General features: G+C 38.3%; 1 protein-coding gene across 6 annotated transcripts in view; it reads right to left on the bottom strand.

Annotated features, from left to right (window-relative positions):
• LOC134663742 (trithorax group protein osa) overlaps nucleotides 1-25,913 on the bottom strand; it is a 91,562-nt gene that overhangs the window by 38,903 nt on the left and 26,746 nt on the right. For 2 of the 6 annotated variants that reach the window (XM_063520211.1, XM_063520213.1), the window contains exon 2: nucleotides 25,122-25,246. In XM_063520211.1, coding sequence (XP_063376281.1) covers nucleotides 25,122-25,150 — 29 coding nt within the window. In that variant the 5' untranslated portion in view covers nucleotides 25,151-25,246. Of the gene's footprint in view, nucleotides 1-10,156; nucleotides 10,701-25,121; nucleotides 25,247-25,913 lie in introns of those variants that run through there. The other 4 variants (XM_063520210.1, XM_063520208.1, XM_063520212.1 and 1 more) reach the window with 4 other exon arrangements.

The raw sequence follows: 25,913 nt of genomic DNA, 5'->3' as shown, positions 1-25,913 counted from the left end.
CGTCAGAGTTATTTTATCCCACCGAAGATTAGACATGTCGTGTTACCACACTAATAATATCAATATTTGTAAATATTTATGAGAATCGTATATTTTTATTTTAAAATGCTCGTAAACATTTCGATTTCATAATCATTCGTTTGTGTTTGGTTTCAAAAGGAGTACCTAACGGACTATGATGACTTATTAGAAATACCAAAATTTTCGCATAACTATGTAACTTTTTTAAACAAAAATCTTAAAGTAGGTAGTTTCCACTAATGTGCAAAAAATACAGTCAAAGTAATCGAACGGATGGCACCACACACAACCTTCAATCTGATTTTTGCGGCGCCGGCAACTGTCTTCCCTTAAAGAGCCGTCATATTTTTCATACAAATTACAAACTAGCTTTAACCGGCCGTAACTCTTTCGTTTTAAGAGTATTTCGACTACTATAGTTCGTTTTTTTAGCATTAGAAAGAACTTGAAAGAAGGTAAGCGATCTTGGCATATCTTTTAATTGAAAAACGCTTTTTAAAAATCAATAAGTATTACTTATGAAAGTAGAAGAATATAAATGATCGTATTAGATTCATAATTGTTACATATTTGCCGTAACATATTTTTAAAATGTGTTTTTCAATTAAAAGACACATCAAGATTGTTTACCTAATTTCTAATGCTAAAAAAAACGAAGTGTTTCGTCATCTCAAGCACCTAATAAAAGATTTTTAAGTTTCTCTCTCTCTCTCGTCTTAGCATTTATCCTAGCATCGTCAACTACTGCTTCGGATCCAGGTTCCATTGGCGCCTTCTTCTCCACTTAACGCGGTCATGTTTGTTTTATTTTATTAAAGATTGTGCATTAAAGGTGACTTGTATCATGTTATCTAAGATAAAATGTAATTATATACTTAGTCAGTCCATACGTTCTGTCACAAAGGTTATTACTGATAAAAAAAAGTAATAGGCACAGATTCAGATTAGATAAGTGGTAGGACCTATAACACCAACCAGAGAAAATACGAAATCGGCATCCGTAAGTATCCAGAATGTCCTAAGATGTTCAGCAGATCTACGCAAAAAACATTAACGCCAAGCTTATCAGCAGGAGAACCAAGATTAGAGTCTACAGGACCGTGATAAGACCGATATTGGTACATGGATGCAAGCTTGGACGTTGACCCTGAAGGAGGAAAACAAACTGTTGGTAGCAGAGAAAAAGATCTATCTTAGAAAGAGCTCTACAAGACGTGTGAATGGCTCTTGGAAAGTGAGGAGGAACTTGGAGATCGAAAAACTGGTGGGCGAGCCCAACATCAACGGCAAGAGCAAGCCTGCTCGACTTCGCATGCTCGGCCAGGATGGGAGAGGATCATGCAGCCAAGAGAGCTTACCTGGGGCGACCAAATGGGAGACGTCCGGTCGGAAGCACTAGGTACCGATAGATCGATGAGGTACAGAAAGACCTGTATGACATCCAAGGTTCACACAGGACAGGAACGAATGGCGAAATCTAGTGTCGGAGGCCGAGATCCACTTCGGGTCGCGACTAATGGCATTACCTACAGTTGAGGAATGACTGAACTACTACGCTATGAGCTATAAGAACTTTAAAGCAGTTTCAGAATTCAAGTTAGCCAAATTCACTGTGATGACATATTCGCTAACCAACAGGTTTCAATCGCAGACATTCTTAAAAGTACTTTCGTTGATTATAATGTAATCATAAATGAATGCTCGTGTGAAAGTGTAGTCATCACACGCCACTCTGTGCGCTTTAGATGGAGTTATACCGATTATGTAATAAGAATAAGTCTATTAAAAATTTACTTGAATAGCTCAGTTTCCGGTAAGCAAGTAAGTTGTATCACATTTCTACATCTCTCATATGAATTTAAGTACTTATAATTATCAACGATTTTGAAATTGGGGAAAACATAGAGGTGTTGTCTTCATCATCGCAAACTGTGACACCATATTTTAGAATAAATTATGTCCTAAGCTTCGACTGTCATCTGTGTCTACTATTCATCAAGATAAGCCTAACAAGCGCAAACTCAACAAGTATGCTTTATTTAATTACAGAGTTCCGGCTCTATCACCAGACTTACTGAAACTAATAAAAGCTTGTAAATAAAGAGTAAAAGATTCCTCGCTAAAAAACTGCTAAAGCAACACGTTTTTTGCAGAAATAATTTTGGCATTTACATACTATGATATCCTTTGGTAACTTCCGGTGTTTATTCCACTCCCTATGTCGATGGTTATCTAATCTTGGTCGTGGCGCGACTTTGTAGCACCGAATCCACCATCGCAAAGGGACAGAGGCTAGCCTTGTGCCATCATTACGAGTACTTTTCCCTATTTGACGTTCATATTTTTGTCCAATAAGACGTGCGGATTCTAAGCTCACCTGTATTTCCGGCAAAACGTCCGATTTTATAATAGTCTCATTGTTTCTCTATTCACTACATCCTACACCTACACGGCCAAAATTACGTGACAAACGTTTTTAATTATTGCGCAATATAATGTGCGAAATTGACTCTTGCAACTTTGTATATGATCTGGAAAAACGCCATTACCGGGCCGAACTAGAATATAAGTATGCACCTACCATTTCCGTAAAACATCGTTGAGTTTTACGGGATACCTTGCTTATTTGAATTTACTTGAAGAATCGATCAACAGCGAACTTCAATGACTCATAAAAACTTATTATGGCCGTTGATAAAAGACGAGAACTATTTTAATGAACAGGTATGCTGAACGGATGCTAAAATATGCAATGACGATTGGAGCAGGTTGTCTAAGTGCTATTTATTGCTCAAATAAATTAAATGCACGCACTATAAGCACCTACTGGTGCGTAAGTGGCGTAAATAATGATAATATGTTATTTCACAGCCTGTTTACTTATAATAAACAAAGTTGTTGTTGTTTGTATTTTGGGGATTTGGCTTGGAACTTAGAAGTACCTAGATTTAGGACATAAAATGGCGACCACGTACGAATTGGAAAACGCAACGTTGGTGTCGTGGTATCTTAGACATTTCAGAAAACGAACCTATATTTTGTAAAGGACTGCCCTGGTTAAGGTTTGTAATTTTACTAGGTATGTACACTAATAGTAAACATAGTTGCCGAAATAAAACTTGGACCGGTTTGCACCATTGACTTATGATATCCGGATTACGCAACCAGCAAACTTTCCAAAATTAATAGGGTAGGTTTATTACGTGTAACATACCTAAAATCAATACCTGTTGACAATGTAAGTATACTTTTTTATTATTATCCGAGTTAAATGAAAATCGTATCTCATTTCAATCTCAACGACACAATGTTAGCGCACTTCTCAATCGAGTGATACAACCACATAGCATGCATAAATTGGTTATTATAAACGGTCTCACGATGCTGCCAATAAAACAACGCAAATAGTTTAAAAGTATTTATGTTTTTGCAGACCTCTAGTTTGGCGATGGTTACAGAGAGGTATATGCTCTGTCCTGCTCTGCTGCTATACTAGGTGACGCATGCGTTCACGGCCACCAACGGAAGCCCGAGCTTCGTCACAAGCGCGGTCAAGGATATTCATTTTTATAACTTGCATCATGGGAATGTAGAAATTTAAACAATGTAAGTTATAATTGGTTATTTTTATTTAGTTCGCGACTGTGTGATCATGTTTGTTTAATGCATGCGCGCATGATAGAGTATAACATCTAAACTTGTTATCGAACTATCCTATTATCTGTTACTAATATACTCCAACCGACTATATTATATAATATTATTATATAAGTACATTGACTTTTAAATACTTTGATAATTGAATGTTTAGTGAAGTATAATTTCTTGACGTCCATTACGAGCCATTTCGATGAGTTCATTGTATCGCGGTCAGTGTCACGGCTTCGTTCAACAGAGCCACGAGTCGACGAGACACGGTACCAACTTACTGCCATGGATATATTCGAGTATTCGTGGTACGAGTATTGCGATTTGAAACATTTTTCCGTCCATTGTTTACTGTAGACTACGTATGTATTTATAAGGGGGAGGCCTATGTAAGGGGGAGGCCTATGTTCAGCAGTGGACGTCTTATGGCTGAGATGATGATGATGATGATGACGTATGTATTTGTGTATTTACTTTTCGTATTACAATATTGAAGGTGATGAGTTTCCAATTTGGTAAAAGCTCCCTTGCATACTAACGATGACACGTACCAGGAACATAAAAGCTCAATTTATGAATATCTTTAAGTTCTGTTTTCAGGGTTAGTGTTTTACGTTATTATTATCCTCGGGTCGCAAAACACTTGGACGTTGCTGCACGAATGTCTTGTTCGACATTTTATCTTTTTATAATCTAAATATAGAGTCGTAGTAGGAATAGTTGGCCTAATACAGACGTGCATACGTGATGCTGCTTATGTTATGACTTATGACAAATTGCGCTTTCAAACAATTGATGCCAGCATGCGTTCGCACTTTTGCGACTAAATTAAGAAACTGGTACCTATATTGGGAGAGCGACGGATTTTTCTAAAACAAGGAACAGGATGTATCATTGCACATACGATATGAATACTACGATATGTACCTGTACTAAAGTTGCGAGAGCTTGTGTGATTGCAGATTTACTTTCATTTAAAAAGTGTGAGTCTCAGTGTAACTGAATTCAATCGTTTTAAAATTCTACTTTTTTTTTATTCTACTTGTATTCGGGCGTAACTTTTCTAATTATAGGCAGGTTCCACAAAACTGTAAGTCAGAGTAGTTAGACAAAAATTGCTTGTAAGAAAACATGAACGTTTGACAGTTCTCTGTTAGATGACCGCTGCTTAATATTAAACTGGTCAACATTAAAGGTTTCACTTATTTGACGTTGATCAGTTCCTAAGTACGAGTATGTATTGGTATACGCATACAGGCAGCAGTAGCAGACTCCATAATTGAGATTCCTTCTTTTTCACCAGCACCAATGTGAAGCGAGACGCGATAATACTAGATATTAAGTAATTATAAATCTCTCTGGCATTGTCTCTGGTGTTGCAGCTGTCCGTGGACGACGGTAATCGCTTACCATCAGGCAATTCGTCTGCTTGTTTACCTACTATATCATAATATATATATATCGATAAGAACCGGCCAAGTGTGTATCGGATCACGCAAATCACGCATAATGAAGGGTTCCGTATGTTCATATTACAATACAAAAAGCCACACATACAAAATGGCGTTTCTTCGCGGCACTCATGTCATTTTAATAAAAAATATAGGTTTTTGGAAAAGCTCATTCATGGCTCAACCGATAATATTCAAAATTATTTTTGTGGAAAATATTGTTTATGCTTTATTTCTGTTTTACATTTTATAAATTTTACAAGCTCGGTTCAAAAGATTTTTACTACCGTATATTATTTCCAATAGTAATAGTCCTCTGAGCATAGTACTATTATCTGTAATCTATTTTGTGGTGGTACTCCCCTTTATTGTCATTTGATTTTATCACACGTTGGTTTAATAAACATCTGAGAGATAGGAGTATAGATTGTGTCAAGTAAAAGTGATTAGGTAAAGATTAGATATCCTTCTATTAAAATAAGCAACAATCATGCTTCATAATAAAAATTAACTGCCGTTTATCGTTGCACTTCCTACGATCATATTTACCAATTCAGCACTTATCACGACACGTGGTCGTTACGGTTACGGCTCTACGATGCATTTTTACTGCAATCACTTGAATTTCGCTACGAAAAAGACTTCGGGAAAACTCGGGAATTCTGCTACGACGACGTAGAGCTACGAGCGTAACGTAGTATGAATTAATTATGCAGCCGTAAGTTTCTCCGAACATTGGTATATACGAATTATGATTGAGCACAACTAGGACTACTTTCCTTCTTGGACGGGAAGATTAGATAGTTATCGTATTCGGAAAAACTGGTGTCTACGTTTTCTGCACAAGGTAGCCGAGCGAACTCCAGGCTCCTAAAAGAAACCAAGTGCTCGTGACCTGATAATATATACCACTTGCGTTATTAAGTCGATATCGTGATTTTCTAAGCCATTGAATGGTATACTGGTTGGTATACTCCATCAATTTTAAAAAGAGTTAAAGGCCTAACACGGCTTGCCAACTTCTAGCTAACACTCAAGTCAAACCCGCTCGCTTTTAATTAAGGTCTGACATAACAGGTGGCGTTTTTCACGTTCTAAAAAAGTCACTTTTTAACACCATCGGATCGATAGATACGCAAATTAAGTCTTTTATTTAGGTAAAAGATCCTCTTCGTCAGTTGAAAGGGAGAGAGATTTTAACCTTTCGCCTGCTAGTGACATAATAAATAATAATGGAAATCATAAATAATACTAGAAAACTTCAAAGCAAATAATTTTCTATTTTTTGCTTTTTTCCTGTGACCTGTCTCCTATTTCACAAATTACAAGTATCACCTGACATTGAAATTGAGAATTCTTCTTCTATAAAATTTCAGTAGGAGGTAGAAAGATTTTAGAGTTTACCTTTTTAGGGTTCCGTAGCCAAATGGCAAAAAACGGAATCCTTATGGATTCGTCATGCCTGTCTGTCTATCCGTGTACGTCACAGCCACTTTTTTCCAAAACTATAAGAACTATACTGTTGAAACTTGGTAAGTAGATGTACCTATTCTGTGAACCGCATTAAGATTTTCACACAAAAATAGAAAAAAAAAACAATAAATTTTGGGGGTTCCCCATACTTAGAACTGAAACAATTTTTTTTTATCAAATCCATGCGTGTGGGCATCTATGGATAGGTCGCAATTTTATTATGTTACTTGCTGCTACGGAAATACGGAACCCTTCATGGGCGAGTTCAACTCGCACTTGGCCGCTTTTTTTTTTAAATGTCGGTTACCTCAACTGCGTCAACCTAAACTGATTTGAAAACATCCCTTGTTTGAAAGGTCTTCGAGGCTCTTTTCTATATTTGTAGAAATCCATTTCTGATTATAGGTCTCATTCAAAATTTTAGGAATTCCTCAAACGTTAAGCACATGTTTGTATTTTCTTCAATAGCAAGCATTTACATTCAATAAGTACTAAGTCGATTTAGACTCACAGAGAATTAGTGAAGACCTGGTGCCTGGACTCTACACTACAGAGCCTACTGAGAAACACACAAAAATGCATTTAAAAGAGAAAGTGATAAAATTAACAAAAAATAATAATTTATGGATTAGTTATTTGTCAATATATCTTTGAAATCCGAATCATGTGTGCAATGTCATGCGCAGATGACAAAACTAACTGACGTCACCAACAGAAAACATAACTCAAGTTGAGGTGGATAGGTCATATGGTGCGAAATGGCGACGGATACCGTGCGAGATAGACGAAACAAGTTGCCGAGTGGGTATCGACAAAGGCAGTGTAGCGGTAGAGACTACAGAGCTCTATATTATACAGCTACAAGTGTAAAATTGTTGTTGACATGCGCTGAAATATAAGGGAAGGCGATGAAAGCTAATTCCTCTCTTTTAGATTCCATACGTCAAGAGAAAGAGAGAGAAATAAGTTGGTTCCTTATTATGTTGGGAAACTATAATAGGTACAATAAGAAGCCTTTTTTTCACCAGTATCTACAACCTCTTTATTTTTGGGTAATTTTAAGAAAACAGAAAGTGAATTCAGATTTCGGAGCGATCAGGGAGGTAACATTGATATTTATTTGCCCATCGGCAGTGACTTGGCGGACGTTTTTTTTTTTATAGGCTATTTTAAGTTTATTTAGTTTAGAGATAGGTTGTATTATTATTTTTAAGATAGTTTAATGTTTTATATTTATTTAATAGTGTTGTAATAAATCTTTACGAGTAATATAATGTTGAGAGAGCAAAAAAACTACATATATCAGAAAAATTGTGTTATGAGGAATTGTGCATATGCAGATTAAACTCTTTACACAAAAATACAAATATCACTTGTTATTGGGAATGCTTTTGGGTAACTGATAGGAGTGTTCAGTGATAAATACACACAATTCTTTGCAATCTAAGAATTGCAAGCCCAAAAACAACTCTGTCATATAGGTAAAAAGGAGGTGTATAAACTATAAATGCATTTGGTAACTAAGTATTAGCCAATATTACCTTATCTGCGGGTCACCGTCGTGACCTACAATCTTTATGTCTATTTGTGCCGTTTTGCTTATCACTTGCGCTCACTCTTTAATCTTTATGCATGCCTTGAGGTATGTCAATTTAACTGCATTATTGTGCAATAACTAATAATAATCATAAACTCGTTGACATGTGATGCCTGTTCTAACCTACGGCGCCCAAACTTGGTCACTCACAGAGATTCAGAAGTCCAAACTGAAGGTTTGCCAACGCGCCCTGGAGCCCAGTATCCTAGGTGTTAAACTACTGATCGCATAAGAAACACCACGCTGCGCTCTAAAACCTACATTGCTGACGTAGGCGAGAAAACCGCTAGGCTCAAATAGTACTGGGCCGGTCACGTCTACCGCATGCATCCGGAGAGGAGGGCTGACTTATCCACCAAGTGGATGCCGGCAGGGGGACGTGGACGCGGCAGGGCACAAACGGAGATGGCGGGATGACCTGGACAGCTTCCTGAATAACAGGCCGGAGGAAACACCAAACCGGGAGTCATGGCGAATAGGGGGAGAGTCCTTTGCCCAGCTTTGTGTAATAAATGATACAATACAATACCTTTAAAAAACGAGCAATTCTAGTTCATTTATTTATATATTTCGGGGATCTCGGAAACGGCTCTAAAGATTTCGATGAAATTTGCTATATGGGGGTTTTCGGGGGCGATAAATCGATCTAGCTAAATCTTATTTCTAGGAAAACTACGCGCCCCTCCCCCGCAAAAGCTAAAATAATATTTTATTCGCGTCTTAGTTTTATATGTTGAATCTTCGTTGTGATACTAGTGATTATTATAGAAGTGTAAAAGCAACCCACTGCCTGACATTTACAAAGGCCAACCAACGGTCCCAACGAACACAGGTTGCGCGCTGCTCTTGTACGAGGGCCGGAGGAGGAGGGATCAGGTTGCCTGCGATATTGACCATGCCGTCGGTCCACCTTGCCGCTGTGCGCTTTTAAGGCTCCTTAAATCTGTTAATTATAGTTTCGCCATATCCGTTCGACTGTACGCGACTCAGCTCATAGTTTCTTAGTATGTACTAGAACTGTGGTCCCTAACCTGGGGGTAATTACCCCCGTGGGGGTAAAACTGGTATTTTACGAGGGTAATAAGCTAACCTAATATAACAATACAACAAACGTACACGTTTTATTTTGACACGGAGGAGGGGCAAAATCAGGTTCTCTAGTTAGTCATAGGGGTGACCGGACTGAAAAAGTTAGGAACCACTGTACTAGAAAGATGAAATCTAGTACGAGTAAAAAATAGTAATCACATCCACAATCTAGCACTGAAAATTGTATTTATAGTAGCAGCCAGCTGTCGCTATCGTAGTGAATACACCGCAATGCTGACACTTTCACTGCGCACTCCTCGTCACACCTGAAACGATTTCTCAGGCTTACAGCCGATTTCATAATCGTTTACCTCGAGTTATTCAATTGAGCACGGATAAAGACACCACCAACCAACAAGTCAAACGAATGAGGAAATATCACAGGTAAATGTCTGAATATACTTCGACACTCAGGTGAAGAAATAAACTAGTTTTCTAACACGAGATCCCAAGTATCAAGTCGAGTATCTGATACGACTTCTAATGTTCAAGCAGGCATGACGTGATGTGATCCAATCATTACACTGACACGCTCGATTTCATGAAGCTACCACTTGTTGACTTTCTTCGCACACTGGGCGTAATATGAGCGACTTGGAAACTTTTGCGAAATCGTTAGGCGACCATGTGATTAATTTACGTTCTTTTACGTGTTTCTGTAAGTGTTATGCACGCAGTTATTACGAAAAATTAACGTCGGCGAAATGCGCAGCAAAAAACAACATGTTATTTTCATGAGCACTCGATAAATGTAGCGAGGAGAATGTTTCACTAGCTATATCTAGTATTGACTACGATATAAATGGTCAGGGTCAAGGGCGCGAGATGTGTTCGCTCTCCTAAAAATCGTTACCATTTCGTGAATGCTATAATTTACCTTGAAAACGTGTTGACGGCCACATCGACGTCAAAGAAAATGTCTACAAGTTCGTCAACATCCGAGTGCGGAGTGAGTGAGGACGGCACCGAGGGTGACGGAGTTGCGGCTCCGTCTATGCTGGGACCCCCAAAATCGAAAAGCACCGGCTCTGTATGCACCATTGGCAGCATGGCTACAGCAAACACCACAACTTTTTAGTACGATTCACTAGAACGCGGTCTCTCAATATTAAATTCGCACAACACTGTTTTAATTCGCATCCAAACATACACTGCATTGCGCCACGCTTTTTCCCAAAGCTATTTTTTGTTCAGAGAATTTTCTAGCACTTGTAATCCAATGTTCAAAATAATCCTAAAGCTTCACGTAACTGAACGTCTTTTTCAGGACTGCCGTTTGCAGTAAATATTACGTAGCGATATTGTAATTTCCTATCAATATCCGTGCGAAACGTTCACTACAAAACGACGATGAAAGTCAACTGAAAGACGAGACGTACGTATACATACATCCTTTTCGTTCGCCACTTCACATAATATCAACACGACGCGACGCAGAACGGCGGCTGACGGCGGCGGTCGCGGGAGGCGAAGTCGGGACTGGACCCGATAGCGCTGCTACGGTCACACCCGTTGCCTTTATCTTATGAACCTCTGTAGCGATCTCGCTCACCGTGACGACACATTTATAAACTTGACGAATAAAACCGATCATGCACGAATTATAACGAATGGCTAGACACAGGTAGATGTTTTTTATTAGCCATTTAGCTAAACTATTTGTTGCGAAATAAAGACTGATTATGAGAGGACGGTGATTACGAGATTTTTTTTCTCACGTACATATATATGTAATTAAATTTCAAATTTATAGCTTTTTTTCTTATTGGATAACTTTAGATGACTGAATATGTTTTGTAAAGAGTTTAAATCTGTAATTATTGAATCTTGCATTTAATCGTGGTTGCATGGTACACGTGATATCGGTATGTGCATGCATATTACCTATCTGCGTAAACATACGTACACCAATCTCCGTGACGCACACATGAAAGTGAAATGGAACAGTACTTATTCGTGTCAAGTGCACAATTTAGATAACAAGGCCATTATTGCACTATTCAATTTAATTATTTCAAGCAAATACAGTGAATGTTTTATTTATTTTTTAATTAAGTATTCGCATAAAAATATATAAATATAGATACCTACAATTGATATTAAACTTTCGTGAGACATATTTTAAACTGTTTAGACGACGAAGGACCCCCGAAGGGCCCGAAACATGTCGCCAATAGCGACTAAAAATTCAAGTGAGTGAAACCGTCGTCGTCTAAATATTATATAGGTATACCTACGTTAATTTATCATTAAAGCAACATTAATGTATATGTAACTGTGTATGTAGAGCATCAGTTGACACGGATGGTGAAATTATGTTAAGGTCTAGGTGAGGTACGCATGTGCACATCTTTTTATAAGCCGCGTATGAAACGAGTTCAATATAAAAGCAACTCGACTCGTTTAATGATAGTAAAATTCGCATGACGTAAGTGGCAATGGTATACGCATTACAAAATAGAAATGCATCAAAAATATGCATGTTAAAAAGAGTGCAAGCGATATTAGTGGTCGGGTAGGAGCGAGAGGAAGAGGTGGCGGCGCGTGCAGATATCGGTGCAGGCGGCCCCGCGGAACTGTGTCAGTGGGTCACGGCAATGACGTGGCACACGGCCGCGGCGAGTCGCGCCGCGCACTTCATTCTAATTCCGCTTCGCCGGTGTCTTCGTAACCACTCGCCATTACGCTCAAATGAGTTAATCATACCGAATCATACAGCACATGCTATTATCGGAATCGGCGCAAACATTACTGTGCACCAGGGTGGTTATCAGGGATAACGTGTCAATATCAAAGTCTCAAAACGGAGATACATTACGATAATATAGGTACTACACGTCGAAACTCATATCAATTAATGAGGTTGAAAGACTGATGGGTTGGGTAATTTTAGCATCTGTTTTCGATTAAAAAGAAGAAATGCAGGCCCAAATGATAATTTATGTATACTTTCATAATTTTATTTTTGAGGATGAAATTGCGTAACTTATCATTATGCACAGCAAGCACAGAAGTCGAATCCAGCAGCGGTTGGGTTTTTCCTTTACGGCCAATGATGACTACGCGTGACCCACATTCGAATTCCGACGAAAAGTGTCACTGCTTCCTCGGTATTTGTTTATTTACGTTAAACGAAACTAACTGACCGTACACAATGATGTTGTTAGTTGGCACTCTGATTTTTCTATGGTTCCATAAATTAAAGGCATTTGGCATTGTTAATACTGTTACATATATTGTCAAGTTTTATTAGGGCAGTGACACACAATAAATATTAGTACTAGGTACAGAAGACTCACTCTCTAACAAAACCCGTCCGTTACGATCAGCACAGATATGGCCGCTAGGTGGCGACAGCGCCACGCGCGGCTTATGGTAAACCCAAAAATCGGGGTCGAACGGATGTACTTTTAGCTACCTGTAGCAAAGCGACGAAATCGCGGAGTGAGCCACGCCTGGTAGTGAGGGAATATCAAAAATCAAAGAAGAGAGCTACTTTTAAATGATTACCTAGCATCCACGAGTACGAGTAGGTCTCTATTATACCGTAAGGAACAGGGATTACCTATTACGGAGCCATGTATCTAATAAGAACTGCCCAATTCGTCACTTGTTTACCAAAGCTGTGTCACGTCACAGAGCAGCAGGATATAGGTATCACTACACCTTATAGAACAAAGTCCCCCGTCGCGTTTGTCTGTGTGTATATGTGTGTGTATGGTCGCGATAAACTCAAAAATTACTGAACGGATTTTCATGCGGTTTTCATCTATCAATAGAGTGATTCTTGAGAGGTTTGTGTGTATAATTAGTTAACGTGCGAAGCCGGGACGGGTTCCTAGTATAATATATATACATAATAAATTCCTTCTCCGGTATTGTTGACTGTTTCATTAATTCCTTACTTTATTACTGTTAGCAAGAAAGTATATTTATTAGCTGATTTAGTACGAATAATAACGTCACACACACCCACACTCCGTTTCTTTTTGTCCCGCCTAGTACGTGTCCTCCCACTTTATCGGCTCTTCTTTTCAGCGCACCTTGGCCCTAAAAGCTTGGGTGAGCAATGCCATACTTTGTAGACATTCTGGACTAAATGTGACGTGTTCAATCAAAATGTACCACATTGGCAATTGTCAATTAGGGTGATTTTTAATTGCTTCTTGTGGCAGCAACGCCTTGTTAACGTTCCAGCAATAAGGTTCAATTTACACAACATACATAATTTATATAACATTTTTATAAACTAATTGCGGGTAGTTTAGTGGTGTTTTATTAATATCTCCGTTGACATTTGTTGGGACGTCAGTCTTTCCGTGACCACAGCTGGTGCAACTCAGCTGAAACGTCGGAATTAAAGGTAAAAAAAATGAAATTATATCGCGGTAGACCTGTTTGTGTAATTAAATATGTGTACAAAACGCGAGAGTTTAAAGTGTTATAAGGTTCAATTTGAAACGAAATTTGAGGTTTTTTATACGTAACGGTTTCAAGCTTAAGGTACTACGAGTAAAGGTGATGTTGATAAGGTTTATTTCTACTTAAACCTTTACTGAATAAATACCTTTTTTATAAAAAAAAAATCTAACGATTTTAGACAGAATAGTACATTTCGATGCTAGTGCGGAAGGTATGTCATTACTTCACGAGTACCGAGATATCTTGCCACGAGCCGCAGGCGAGTGGCAAGACTCGGGACGAGTGAAGAATGACATTTCCGCACGTGTATCGAACGACGTTTTTTAATACAGTTGCGAAAAAATAAGAAAAACATTGTTAATCGTACACTAAACAAAAGTGGTAACAGTGACAGCTCGGTTAGACGTCGTCTTTAAGTGTATTATATCTATGGGCGTTTGGCAGCTATTCCGTTCCATTCCAGTCAACTTATTAAGAACGGAATTTTCAATATTGAATATTAAAAAATAAACGTGTTATAATCATGAAGAGGTAAGTAATTAAATATGAAATATGTAATATTTTTCGTATTCTTACATTAACGGTAGGTTTTTATGCTGATTACGACGTTTAAAGGAAAGTAATATTAACACTCATCAATAAGTAGTCGTGAATTGGAACAAGTATAAATTTAAAAAAATTGGAAAAGTAAAAAGCACTAGTTCGAGATAACCAACTTTCCGCACGCTAAACAGCTACGTAAAGTAGCACTTTTTGAGCAACTGTATTAAAAAATATAAACTGAACCATATTACATGGAAACAATAAATTATAAATACACTAGGGATCGATTCAAAATCCCTATTCATCATTCGGTTATTGCCTTTATCCCATTCATTTGGGGTCGGCGCAGCATGTCTTTTTCTTCCATACCTCTCTCTCGCCCGTCATCTCATCATTCACTTGTTTTCGTTTCATATGATCTCTCACACAGTCCATCCACATTTTCCTCGGATTTCCTTTCCCGTTTATTCCCTCCACATTCATTCGTAATACCTTTTTCGTCACATAAATTTCATCCCTCCTCATGCTTTACTTTTTTTTACTATGGGTGCAACTTTCAGGCTTTCTCTTATATACTCAATTCCTTACCATATCTATTCTTGTCACATCACACATCCATCTTAACATTCCCATTTGCGCTACATGCAATCTCTTCTCATCCGTCACCTTTAAGGTCCAACAATCTGATCCATATGTCGTAGTCAGATCGAATAATCCGCCGTATTACATTACGGCTAGCCGTTTTCAAAAACAGGGGCGTTTTGAGATACGGCGGTTCGACGATTAGCCGGATTGTCATTGCGATACGTTCTTCAATAAGGCGGCCCACGTTTAGCCGCATCGTACCTACTACTATTTTGGATTGTAGAGTGACCAGTTCTTTCGGTCGCCTACGTAACCGGAGTTTGACAATGTTTGCAATTTAATTTATTTTTATCATGGTCCCACCGCACTACATGTGTTTCTTTTCCAAAACATTTCCTTTGCAACTTGAATAGACGGAGCCCCGCAAGCGGGGCTCCTATTTCTGGGCGGTTTGCCCTTCGGGCATCTGAAGCTACCTAACGAACCTAACCTACTTACCTACCTACGCTTTTTACCCCAAAGTGTAATGTTTTCACGGACGTTTCATTTAATCAATAAGTAGGTAGGTTAGGTTCGTTAGGTAGCTTCAGATGCCCGAAGGGCAAACCGCTCAGAAATAGGAGCCCCGCGAAGCGGGGCTCCGTCTAGTTAAGTTGCCAAGGAAATGTTTTTTGAAAAGAAACAGTCTGACGAACTCCAGATTTGATGGACACCCCAGCGTTTGTCAGACAGCGCCACGAGTGTTAAAAATGGGAACTAAAAACTGTCAAAGCGGCGGCTAATGAATCGCTGTATTACATTACGGCTACCCGTGTTGAAGAACGTATGGCGCCGAATACATTCCGGCGGATTCTCATTCAGCCGCATTCAATACGGCTAATCGTTAAACCGCCGCATTACAAAACGCTAGCCGGAATGTAATACGGCGGATTATACGATCCGACTGCGACACATACATGACGACAGGTCTTATGATGGTAAGTATTCAAAATTAATAGTTGTTGAAATATAGAAGTGCATCAACACGAATACGCCTTTAATTATTTTTCTGCCTCATTATCTTCAATTGCGACTACGAGACAAACACCTCAGCAGTCAAGTGTGAACCTTGAGCGTCGAGTGTTCAAGCCCTTTTCTACCCTCTCCTATCTGTTTTAAGTACCACATTTGATTTATTTTGTTCTTAATACTCAGCTCTAAGGATAACATAAAAAGATTTCGACCTTATTCAAGATTAGAAACTATTTGTGTTTTAGATTTCATCTAAATTCGATTATCCGCTTTTGCGTAGATAACTAGCAGATAGATAACTGAGCAACAAACATCCAAACATACAATATAGAGATGCGCCGAACATTCGCTAATTATTCGGTGTTCAATGCAAATTTTTCACTGGTTTAAATGCAAGAATAATAATTATTAGGTATATATTTATCTCGTTGCTTCATACAATTCTTTATGAACAATATACACAATAATTTTTAAGAAAAAAAAAACCGACTTCTATGGGGCCCGGTGAAAGATTATGGTAGATGGTGCACTATGTAGAAAAAGAGGTAAAACCAGTACCTACTTTCTAGTAGCATTTCGTTTCCGTAAGGGTCGTAGTTATCTAGCCTAACCTAACCCACTTCTCTGATAGCAGTTCGGTTCTGTGAGGATCGCAGTTCGAACCTAATCAAACCCACTTTTCTAGTAGCATTTCGTTTCTGTAAGACTCGCAGTTCTAACCAAACCTAACCCACTTTTGTTCGGTTCTGTGAGGATCGCAGTTCCAACCTAACCTAGGGCCCGGTGAAAGATTATGGTAGATGGTGCACTATGTAGAAAAAGAGGTAAAACCAGTACCTACTTTCTAGTAGCATTTCGTTTCCGTAAGGGTCGTAGTTATCTAGCCTAACCTAACCCACTTCTCTGATAGCAGTTCGGTTCTGTGAGGATCGCAGTTCGAACCTAATCAAACCCACTTTTCTAGTAGCATTTCGTTTCTGTAAGACTCGCAGTTCTAACCAAACCTAACCCACTTTTGTTCGGTTCTGTGAGGATCGCAGTTCCAACCTAACCTAACCCACTTAACGGCGCATGCGGTGCGGTGTACGGGAGTTTGAGCGGGAGGGGTTTGGCATCATCATACCCACATTTTATGGTAGGTAATCATAGTGGTTTATTTAGTTTAGGTATCATAGTAGTTTTCCGGGTCAAGGTCCGGGTCTCTGAGTCAGAGTCCGGGTCCGAGTCCCGGTCCAAGTCCGGGTCCGAGTCCGGGTCCGAGTCCGGGTCCGAGTCCGAGTCCGAGTCCGAGTCCGGGTCCGAACCGGATCCGGGTATGAGTCCGGGTCCCAGTCCAAGTCAAAATCGAAATTCGAAATCACCAAACATGTACTATGCGTCGTTGAAGAGTTCTGTTCTGATCATCATCAGCAGTTCCACTTCATCAAATGCGACAGTTTTTATGTAAATGCTTGATTTTATGATGAAAATACAAAAAATTCTATACGTATGCCTTTAAGATTTGAGGAGTTCCCTCGATTCCTTATGGATCCCATCATCAGAACTCGAGCTTGACAGAAATGTGGCTTAATAAAAACTAAACTTGCTTAACAAACATAACGAAAAGGACAAATCGCCAAACGTGAACTATGCGTCGTTGAAGAGTTCCGTTCTGATCATCATCAGCAGTTCCACTTCATCAAATGCGACAGTTTTTAATGAAAATGCTTGATTTTCTGATGAAAATACAAAAATCTCTATACGCATGCCTTTAAAATTTGAGGAGTTCCCTCGATTTCTCATGGATCCCATCATCAGAACTCAAGCTTGATAAAATTGTGGCTTAAAAACTTAACTTGCTTAACAAACATAACGAAGAGGACAAATCGCCAAAGGTGAACTATGCGTCGTTGAAGAGTACCGTTCTGATCATCATCAGCAGTTCCACTTCATCAAATGTCACGTTTTTGAATGTATATGCTTGATTTGTTGATAAAAACACAAAAATCACTATATGTATGCCTTTAAGATTTGAGGAGTTCCGTCGATTCCTCATGGATCCCATCATCAGAACTGGATTTTGACAAAAACGGGACCAATCTGTATGCATATACATACAATCAAAAAAATAATTTTCAAAATCGGTCCAGTAATGACGGAGATATGGAGTAACAAACATAAAAAAAAAAAAATTAAAAAAAAAAGTAAAAAAACATACAACCGAATTGATAACCTCCTCCTTTGGGATTTGGAAGTCGGTTAAAAAGATGTACAGTCAAAGAATTTAATTTTAATTACGATTCATTTCGTAATTTTCGTATCTTGTCACAGTGCACAGTGACAGTCAATATGAAAGTCGCTCATACTATTTTTACTGTGACAAAGTAGAGAGTACATAATGGGTAGGAAATTAAATTCTTTGACTGTATCTATTCTGCGTACTTAAATACAATAACGCCGTGGTAAGACCTAGGATTTACCATATCGGTGTTGGTAAAAGCCCGAAGTAAACTAGTAAGATTTAACATTTCGGGCTCTTACCGATCGGCATCGGTAAAAACTAGGATTTACCGGTAAAACCTAGGTTTTGCCGTACTTCGGGCTTTTACAGTAACAGACATATTTATTTTTAACCAGTTGTTTTTGAAATTTATTTGATGTCACAAAATCAGAAACATATTCAGTCCCGGATTCCCGGGGCATGTCCATATTAGCATAATGTTTGAGGTCGTTGCGACGGGAAATCACTGGCACGCCTAATTTCGGTTTTCGGAAACGTTTTAGTTACGCCTTTTGACCTTAGACATCACGTTCTGAATCTGGTCATTCCTTATCACCTCTTCATTTTCAGATTGAAGATATAGAGGGGTACACCCAATTAAGCTTCTCCTCTCCCAATTACGGAGTACGGAGTATAACTGTTTCTGTTGTTATTAAAACTAATAGAATCTACTTATTAAATAGCACTTTTTGATAATTTTACGGGTTTTGAAATGTTGTTCGCGAGTCATTTGCCTTTCATGATTCTTGTTTGATTCTAGGCATTACAGCGTTTTTGTATAGTTATATTATAGGTGACCGAATGATACGGCCGAATATTCGGTTTAGTCCATGTTCGGCCTGTAATATAATATGTCAGACTTATAATACTTAGAGCATACTGAAAATTCCTATAACTGGCCACTTAGAAAAAAAAGCCGTCTCATATATCAGAATCCAGACCCTTTCAGTATGGCCCAAGTATTACCGAATTACGGACCACACCAAAGCCCACTTACAATAAGTATGCTTGATTAATCATTTGAGCATTAGCTGTAGCATCTGATCAGTAAATATGAACTGCTGAAATTTTCACAGATTATACGTCATATCATATCACTAATCCATTGGTCATTATTGGTGTAACGACGAACACGACCAGTTCATTACCACTTCGGCGTGCTAATTCAGCAGGCTACCTATGTCGGCAACTTCTGTCCTTTGACGTAGATAAACCTCATTATTTACGAAAAGCATGGTGAGAAAGTTACAAACAATAATTTGACACTTTAAAAAAAAAACACTAACATCAAGGCCCTTTTCCCTTTGCCTAACCGTATCCAAAAAATATGGTAATAGTAGATTGCTAACCAAGGGTGGAAAGTGAAGTGAGATGGCTACTTTTACCCGAGTTAATCACTCTACTTTTCATTTCGACTATGAGGAAACAAGTCAAACACAAGAAATGTACGTTTATCATAGGTATATTTATATTTCTTTTGACGGTTAAGAGAATTAGGAACAATTAGCGCCATTTATATTTAGATCGAAAAAAATCTTAAACCATATAGATAATACTATCTTATTTTGGGATGTGTCTCAAACGGCCTGAATGTATACGGCCTTTAAAAAAAGTGAAACTGAATGAATGTAATGAATATTATTATAATATTTGACGTAATAAATATTCATCGTCAGTTATATTGATACATATAATAACAAGTTTTTTTTAAATAATGCAATGCAATTGCCAATTAATTTAGATAATACTTGGTCTGAAAATGCGGAATCAAATAATTATGAGAGCTTTAAACTGAATAATATAAGCCGTTGCTCGAAGTACAAATAAAAAAAATACTGCATTTTCCACCCGGCTATCAGCCTATGAAAGGTGAACTTTCCGAAAAGGATAGATGAAAATGTCTTTTGTACTGTGCTTTAAACAAACTAATGTACCTATTGAATAGCGCGGGAATCTTTCGATTAGTTGATAAAACCAGCTCCATCGTATCATTATGAGGCAACGACAGACGTCAGTCAACCTTGACTACATCCGAAATTAAGCAGTCTCGCGATGGTTCAGAAAGGACAAGACTTGTAACATTCGCAAACTATAGTCGTAAAACATTACATAACTGGCAATTTTAACTGGGTTAGAAAAAAATACACATCACTCGTATTTTAACTTAGGACTAAAATGTCCATTAGCGGTCAATCAAAGAGCAGCATACTACTAACCACTAATCCATGTCGTTTCTAGATCTACTTCAGTACGACTATTGCAAGAAGTTCAGGCTATATTAAAAAACCGGGCAAGTCCGAGTCGGACTCGCGCACGAAGGGTTCCGTACCATAATGCAAAAAAAAAAAACAAAAAAACCCATCCAAGTACTGACCTCTCCCGACGTTGCTTAACTTTGTTCAAAAATCACGTTTGTTGTATGAGAGCCCCATTTAAATCTTTATTTTATTCTGTTTTTAGTATTTGTTGTTATAGCGGCAACAGAAATACATCATCTGTGAAAATTTCAACTGTCTAGCTATCACGGTTCGTGAGATACAGCCTGGTGACAGACGGACGGACGGACGGACGGACGGACGGACGGACGGACGGACAGCGAAGTCTTAGTAATAGGGTCCCGTTTTACCCTTTGGGTACGGAACCCTAAAAACTATCTTCTGCCCGCGACTTTGCTGCGTGGAATAATGATGATGATTAAGAAAAACTACTCTATGTCGATTGTCCATTTTCGGGGCCCAAACTATGTCAATACCTAATTTTGTCCAAATCGGTTTAGCGGTTTAGGCGTGAAGACGTACTCATACAGACACACTTTCGCATTTATAATATTAGTATGGATGGCTTGTTTACATGGTATTTCTTTGGAAAAATAACATTACGAAGGACTTATTAGATGTAAATATCCACGTGAAAAGTAAGAACGAGAATATAAATTAGTCCCATCCCATCTTCAATCATAAACATAATATTTGAAATAAATTATTAGATCATACAAATTTGAGAATCAAACGATCTTACGCTCTGTCGAGTTTAAATATAACTCTTCTAATATGTGTTGACAAGATATGATGAGATGCAATCCCGCGGGAGCGTAAGTAATCTAATCAAATGAAACAACTAATGAGAATCTTAAATGGCGTAATATATTGGTTGGGGACCGGGTGGGCTGTCCCCGTCGACTGCGAGCATCAGTTCGCAATCAATAAGTTTCTGGTACTTTGTTAGCTTTTAATAACCCCGTCATAATCATAATAATTGCGTTGGTGTTAGTGCTGTGCGATGTGCGTGTACATATCTTTTGATTGCATTGAAATAAGGCGCAATGTCACCAAGTTGGTCACAACTTAACTCAGCAGAGAACTGTGAAATTTTCCCAACAATTTCCCAAAATAAAATTTTAGAGAACGATATATTGATTACAGAGGGTTTGTGGCAATAGGCCTTCAAACAAATGTGTCTGCCAAGTAGAGGCACCACTTTATAACTAACTCGAAGACTATGAGTTTACATATATTTTTTTTAATAATACAGTTTTATTCTAGAAAGTAACTTCGATTTTTTTCCTACAGAAAAATTTCTAATATGATTTTTTTTGTAATAATCTAGCTTATAGTAATCGACAATCCGTTTCCACGCTAACTTGTAAGAGTTGTAAGGAATATCAGACATTTTATCATAGGTTATAAACCCTTGCCGATCCAGTAGGGATCAGATGATCCTGATTAATGGGAAAAGGTCCTTGGTGTCGTGTTATCTTAAGTTACAATCAAAGCGTTTGGGGAACTGGATGCGTTTTAACGTGTATACATTTTGAAAAAAAATTAACACAATCAAATACCCACAACACAAGCCTTGAGCTTACTGTGGGACTAGACTAGGTCGATCTGTGTAAAAATTGTCCTATAATATTTTATTTATTTAAATAACAATCTGTGGGTATATAATAAATTAATAATCTAAAATAGCATCAAAAGGTCTGTGCACACCGGCTAGCGTGTGCGTGACGTGCGCGTGTGCGTGCGCTAAAATGTTTGAGCCGCACGCAAGCGGTGTGCCGTCTCTCATAAGGATCTGTATTACTACAACGCCGCACGCACACGTGCACGTCACGCACACGCAGCCGGTGTGCACAGGCCTAAAATCACAATAATTACTGAAAATATCATTTTAAATTAATAAACGCCACATTTTTTATTACTTTATTCATGAAATTCTCGAGCTCCTATTAAAGGCAAATATTGTGACGTTGGCAATATTGGAGTTGTAAGCCCTCGCTGTCCGGGTGAGCTGTTGGTTTAATATGAATAGCTCAACAGGTGTAATGTAATAAGCACTCCACTCGGCATCGGGCAATCGGGCATCATCGGCGGCGATGCATTCCATTGTGTAACTATTATTGTTGTGACATTGTGCTGATGGGTGGTTTGACGTTTCCGATTACACTTTCATTTTAGATTTTCTAATAAATTGAATGTCATCAGATATGTTCCCTTCAAAGCAGTGTGCGCACAATGCGTTACATTACAGGTAAAAAAATATACGTGATGGAGTTATAGGAGATAAAAAAGCACTATTATGTTCATTGTTCGTTTATAACTAACTACTAAGAAAGAAAAGTAAATCAAGATTAAAATAAGATTTAGTTCGGAAATCTACTTTACACTATTTAACCTATCCCTATTCCGAAAATAAATGTACCGCTGTGTCATCATTAACCATTGATCTAAAGAGATACTTAATCAACATTTTCAATAACGAAAATTATTAAGATAGTCAATAGCTACCTAAATTGAAGCTGTCCTAAAAATAATTTCCATTAACGCATTTTGTGGATTTGCTGCACGAGCCTCCCGGGCCCTGAGCCTCCCGGGCCCTGTGCCTCCCTCCTCTCTCTCGCCACCAAAACTCTGACGCGTTTCAAACAGAACAGCCCGTACACGTGTAACCGAAGGTCAAGAGCTCTGCGTGTTTGAAGGTCCAAAGTCACCCAATTTTGATAAATGGAGGAATAAGGAAATTACATTCCTTAGCGTTTTATTTTCCTTTTCCAGAACATTTTATGATGTATTAAAGCATAAACTACGTAGACTTATACTTTTTGAGAAGCCTAGCTTTGCCTTGATTGGCAAGAGTCTGCCTGATCGCCTGACATTTCCCTTTGTGGGACCATATTGTTGGAGAACTATTGTGATGTCAAGTACCTACATAGCAAGTTGTCCGCAAAGAATCCCCGCAAATGTACTGCGTCACGTGGGCGGGCGGATCGATGGGCGGCGACGCGTGAGCGCGTGCGCGAACTCGATCCTCTCTTATATCGACCGTAACTTTTAACTCGACAACGCTTTTGGGGCAGGTTAGGCCTATGCTCGGGGGTCAAGGTCACGTTCCTTCCTAGTACTGCCCGGTTTACTGGACTATCTCGTTTAAATTGCTACAAGCGTTTTGGAATCAGATCTCCTAGATTTACGGACGTTAATTGAATACACGACGTAAAGTACGTTTGATCTAAGAATAATTGCCTATTTATGACGTAATGTTGTTGAATACATTTCTTTATTTTGAGACCAGCTAGCTGAGCTAGCGTAAAAAATGGCGATCAAGGCAATACATTTCCATAACATCCATTCAGGAGAGCTAATATGTTTCCATTTTTATCACTTATCAATGACACCTTAACATTACGAATTCAGAGACTTTTATTCTGGTCCTTTTTCTCCTGTTGATTGTGTTACGAGCTCATTTCAAGGAGCCCGTGATTATGGTACACTACATAGAAAATAAAATGAAACTTAAGGATATTTTGACGAAAAGTTTATTATTCCCCCTCTAAACGAGATAAATTATTCCACAGTAGTTAAAATAATCGAATATTTTTGCGCTTGTCTTAGCCACTATCATTTTATAAATATTTAAATATAATTATGAGAGCATTTTATTACACCAATTGACTAAGTTTAAGTCCCACAGTAACCTTAATAACTAATAAGGCTTGAGCTTATAATTAGGTACCTAAGAAAATTTAATTACGGACTATGAGTTTTTGACATTATCTCGGCTGGTACTTTGTAAGCCCCCGTAACGGATTCCTTTCCGTCACAATCCCATTATTCGGAAAGTAAACTTATCAATTTTTTTTAATTGGGAAGGAAAATTAAAATCGTTTTGCACGTGTATAAATGTTTCGCCGGGAGTTTCTTGGAAATGATTTTTCCGGGGCTTGATTAGCGCAGTGTGGGGTGTTGCGCGAAATGGTATGCGCAGCCGGCGGCACCAGCGCTTCCTCCGGCCGGATTGATCGCCGCGCCGGGCCCGCGGAGGCGGCCGGAGCGTAGCTCGCGTAACCATGCCAACCGCCGCTGCGTCGCCATGATAACCACGCTCACACTGTACTTTATTCTCGACTATATTACGTCTCATTTTACTGATTTGAATATTGTATCACGCCATCATGTCTTATTCGTTTATCGAGATTAAATGTGCTCATATAACTCTGAATTTCAAATAGCATTTTTGAATATTAAGTTACATATTTTTAAGTCCTCTTGGGCACGATTGTTCTAAATAATTTACGGGAGTTTGACCGTGACCGTGGGCGTATACCGCTCGGTTTAAATTCATTTAAAATGCCTACCTCACAGCTATTTTAAACTTCAGCCCAGAATTAAGTAACCTGGACAGAATATCTTGCAAGAACATTATGTTTAATGATATAATGATGCATATGTAAACAATTAATGACACGAGCCCTTTGAAAATGAAACTAAGTTACAAAATAAATGTTAGTGATGATACCTATCGCTTAGTGAGTTCACTAATACATATGTAACTATATGTTTAAAATTTACAAAAACAACTAGCCTAATGAAAATGAAATATAAATATAGAAATAAGAGCAGGCGCTCATAAACAAATGAGCGTCATCGAGTTATTGTGAATGATTCACTGATAAACTATTATGCCTTGGAGCCGAATGTTGACAATATCAAGATAAAAATGATTAGCAAATACGCGGGGCTTTTACCTTGCATCTTCAAAGTCCAGAACTGGCATAAATGGTTCATTGAAGAGATGCGCGCCAGGGCGTTCCGAGTTTTGGTGATCCGTAGCGTTGCTTGGGCTCTGTACGTTGTTCCCCACTTTTTAAACCTGCAACAACAATACGTTATCATTATCAGCTAATAAGCATAAACACAGTGATATCGCCAGTTCACTAGAATATTTTAGCAATACTTTGAGAGATGAAGATGTAGGTAGGATATAGCTACTGAAAACTTATAGTCCGTTTTTTTTAGCATTAGAAAGAACTTCGCAGAAGTTCGCTTGTGGTTCTAAATCTGGCACTTTTAGCGGTAATAATTTGAAGTAAATTATATGTATTGACCATGCTACATTAGATAATTCAATAATTATTAACAGTTAACGAGCCTGATAAAAACTGCACGCTTGCTTCTGCGGAGTTCTTTCTAATGCTAAAAAAAACGAACTGTATACCATGGGACCAAAACAGAAATTGCGATAAAAAAGTTATCTTATTTGTAGGTACATTTCTGCCGTAAAGGCCAATGTCTTTTTTAAGTGCTTGAGTATAACTTGTTTAACAGTAAGGGTGAATAAATAAATAAATAAATACATAAATTTTACACAGATCGAGCTAGTCCCAATAAGCTCAATAAGGCTTGTGTCGTGAGTACTAGATGACGATATAGACATAGAAATACTTATGCAGGGTGCCCCAAGGCTATGAGACATCAAGGGAAAGTACCTTAAATATCGTAGATAGGATATTTTGCTGAAAGAAGACATTATTTTAATT

This window comes from Cydia fagiglandana, chromosome 4 (assembly GCF_963556715.1).
Source record: "Cydia fagiglandana chromosome 4, ilCydFagi1.1, whole genome shotgun sequence".
In the NCBI taxonomy this organism is placed as follows: Eukaryota; Metazoa; Arthropoda; class Insecta; order Lepidoptera; family Tortricidae; genus Cydia; species Cydia fagiglandana.
Note: the sequence above shows the minus strand (reverse complement) of the source record. Positions and strands in the feature narration are given on the sequence as shown.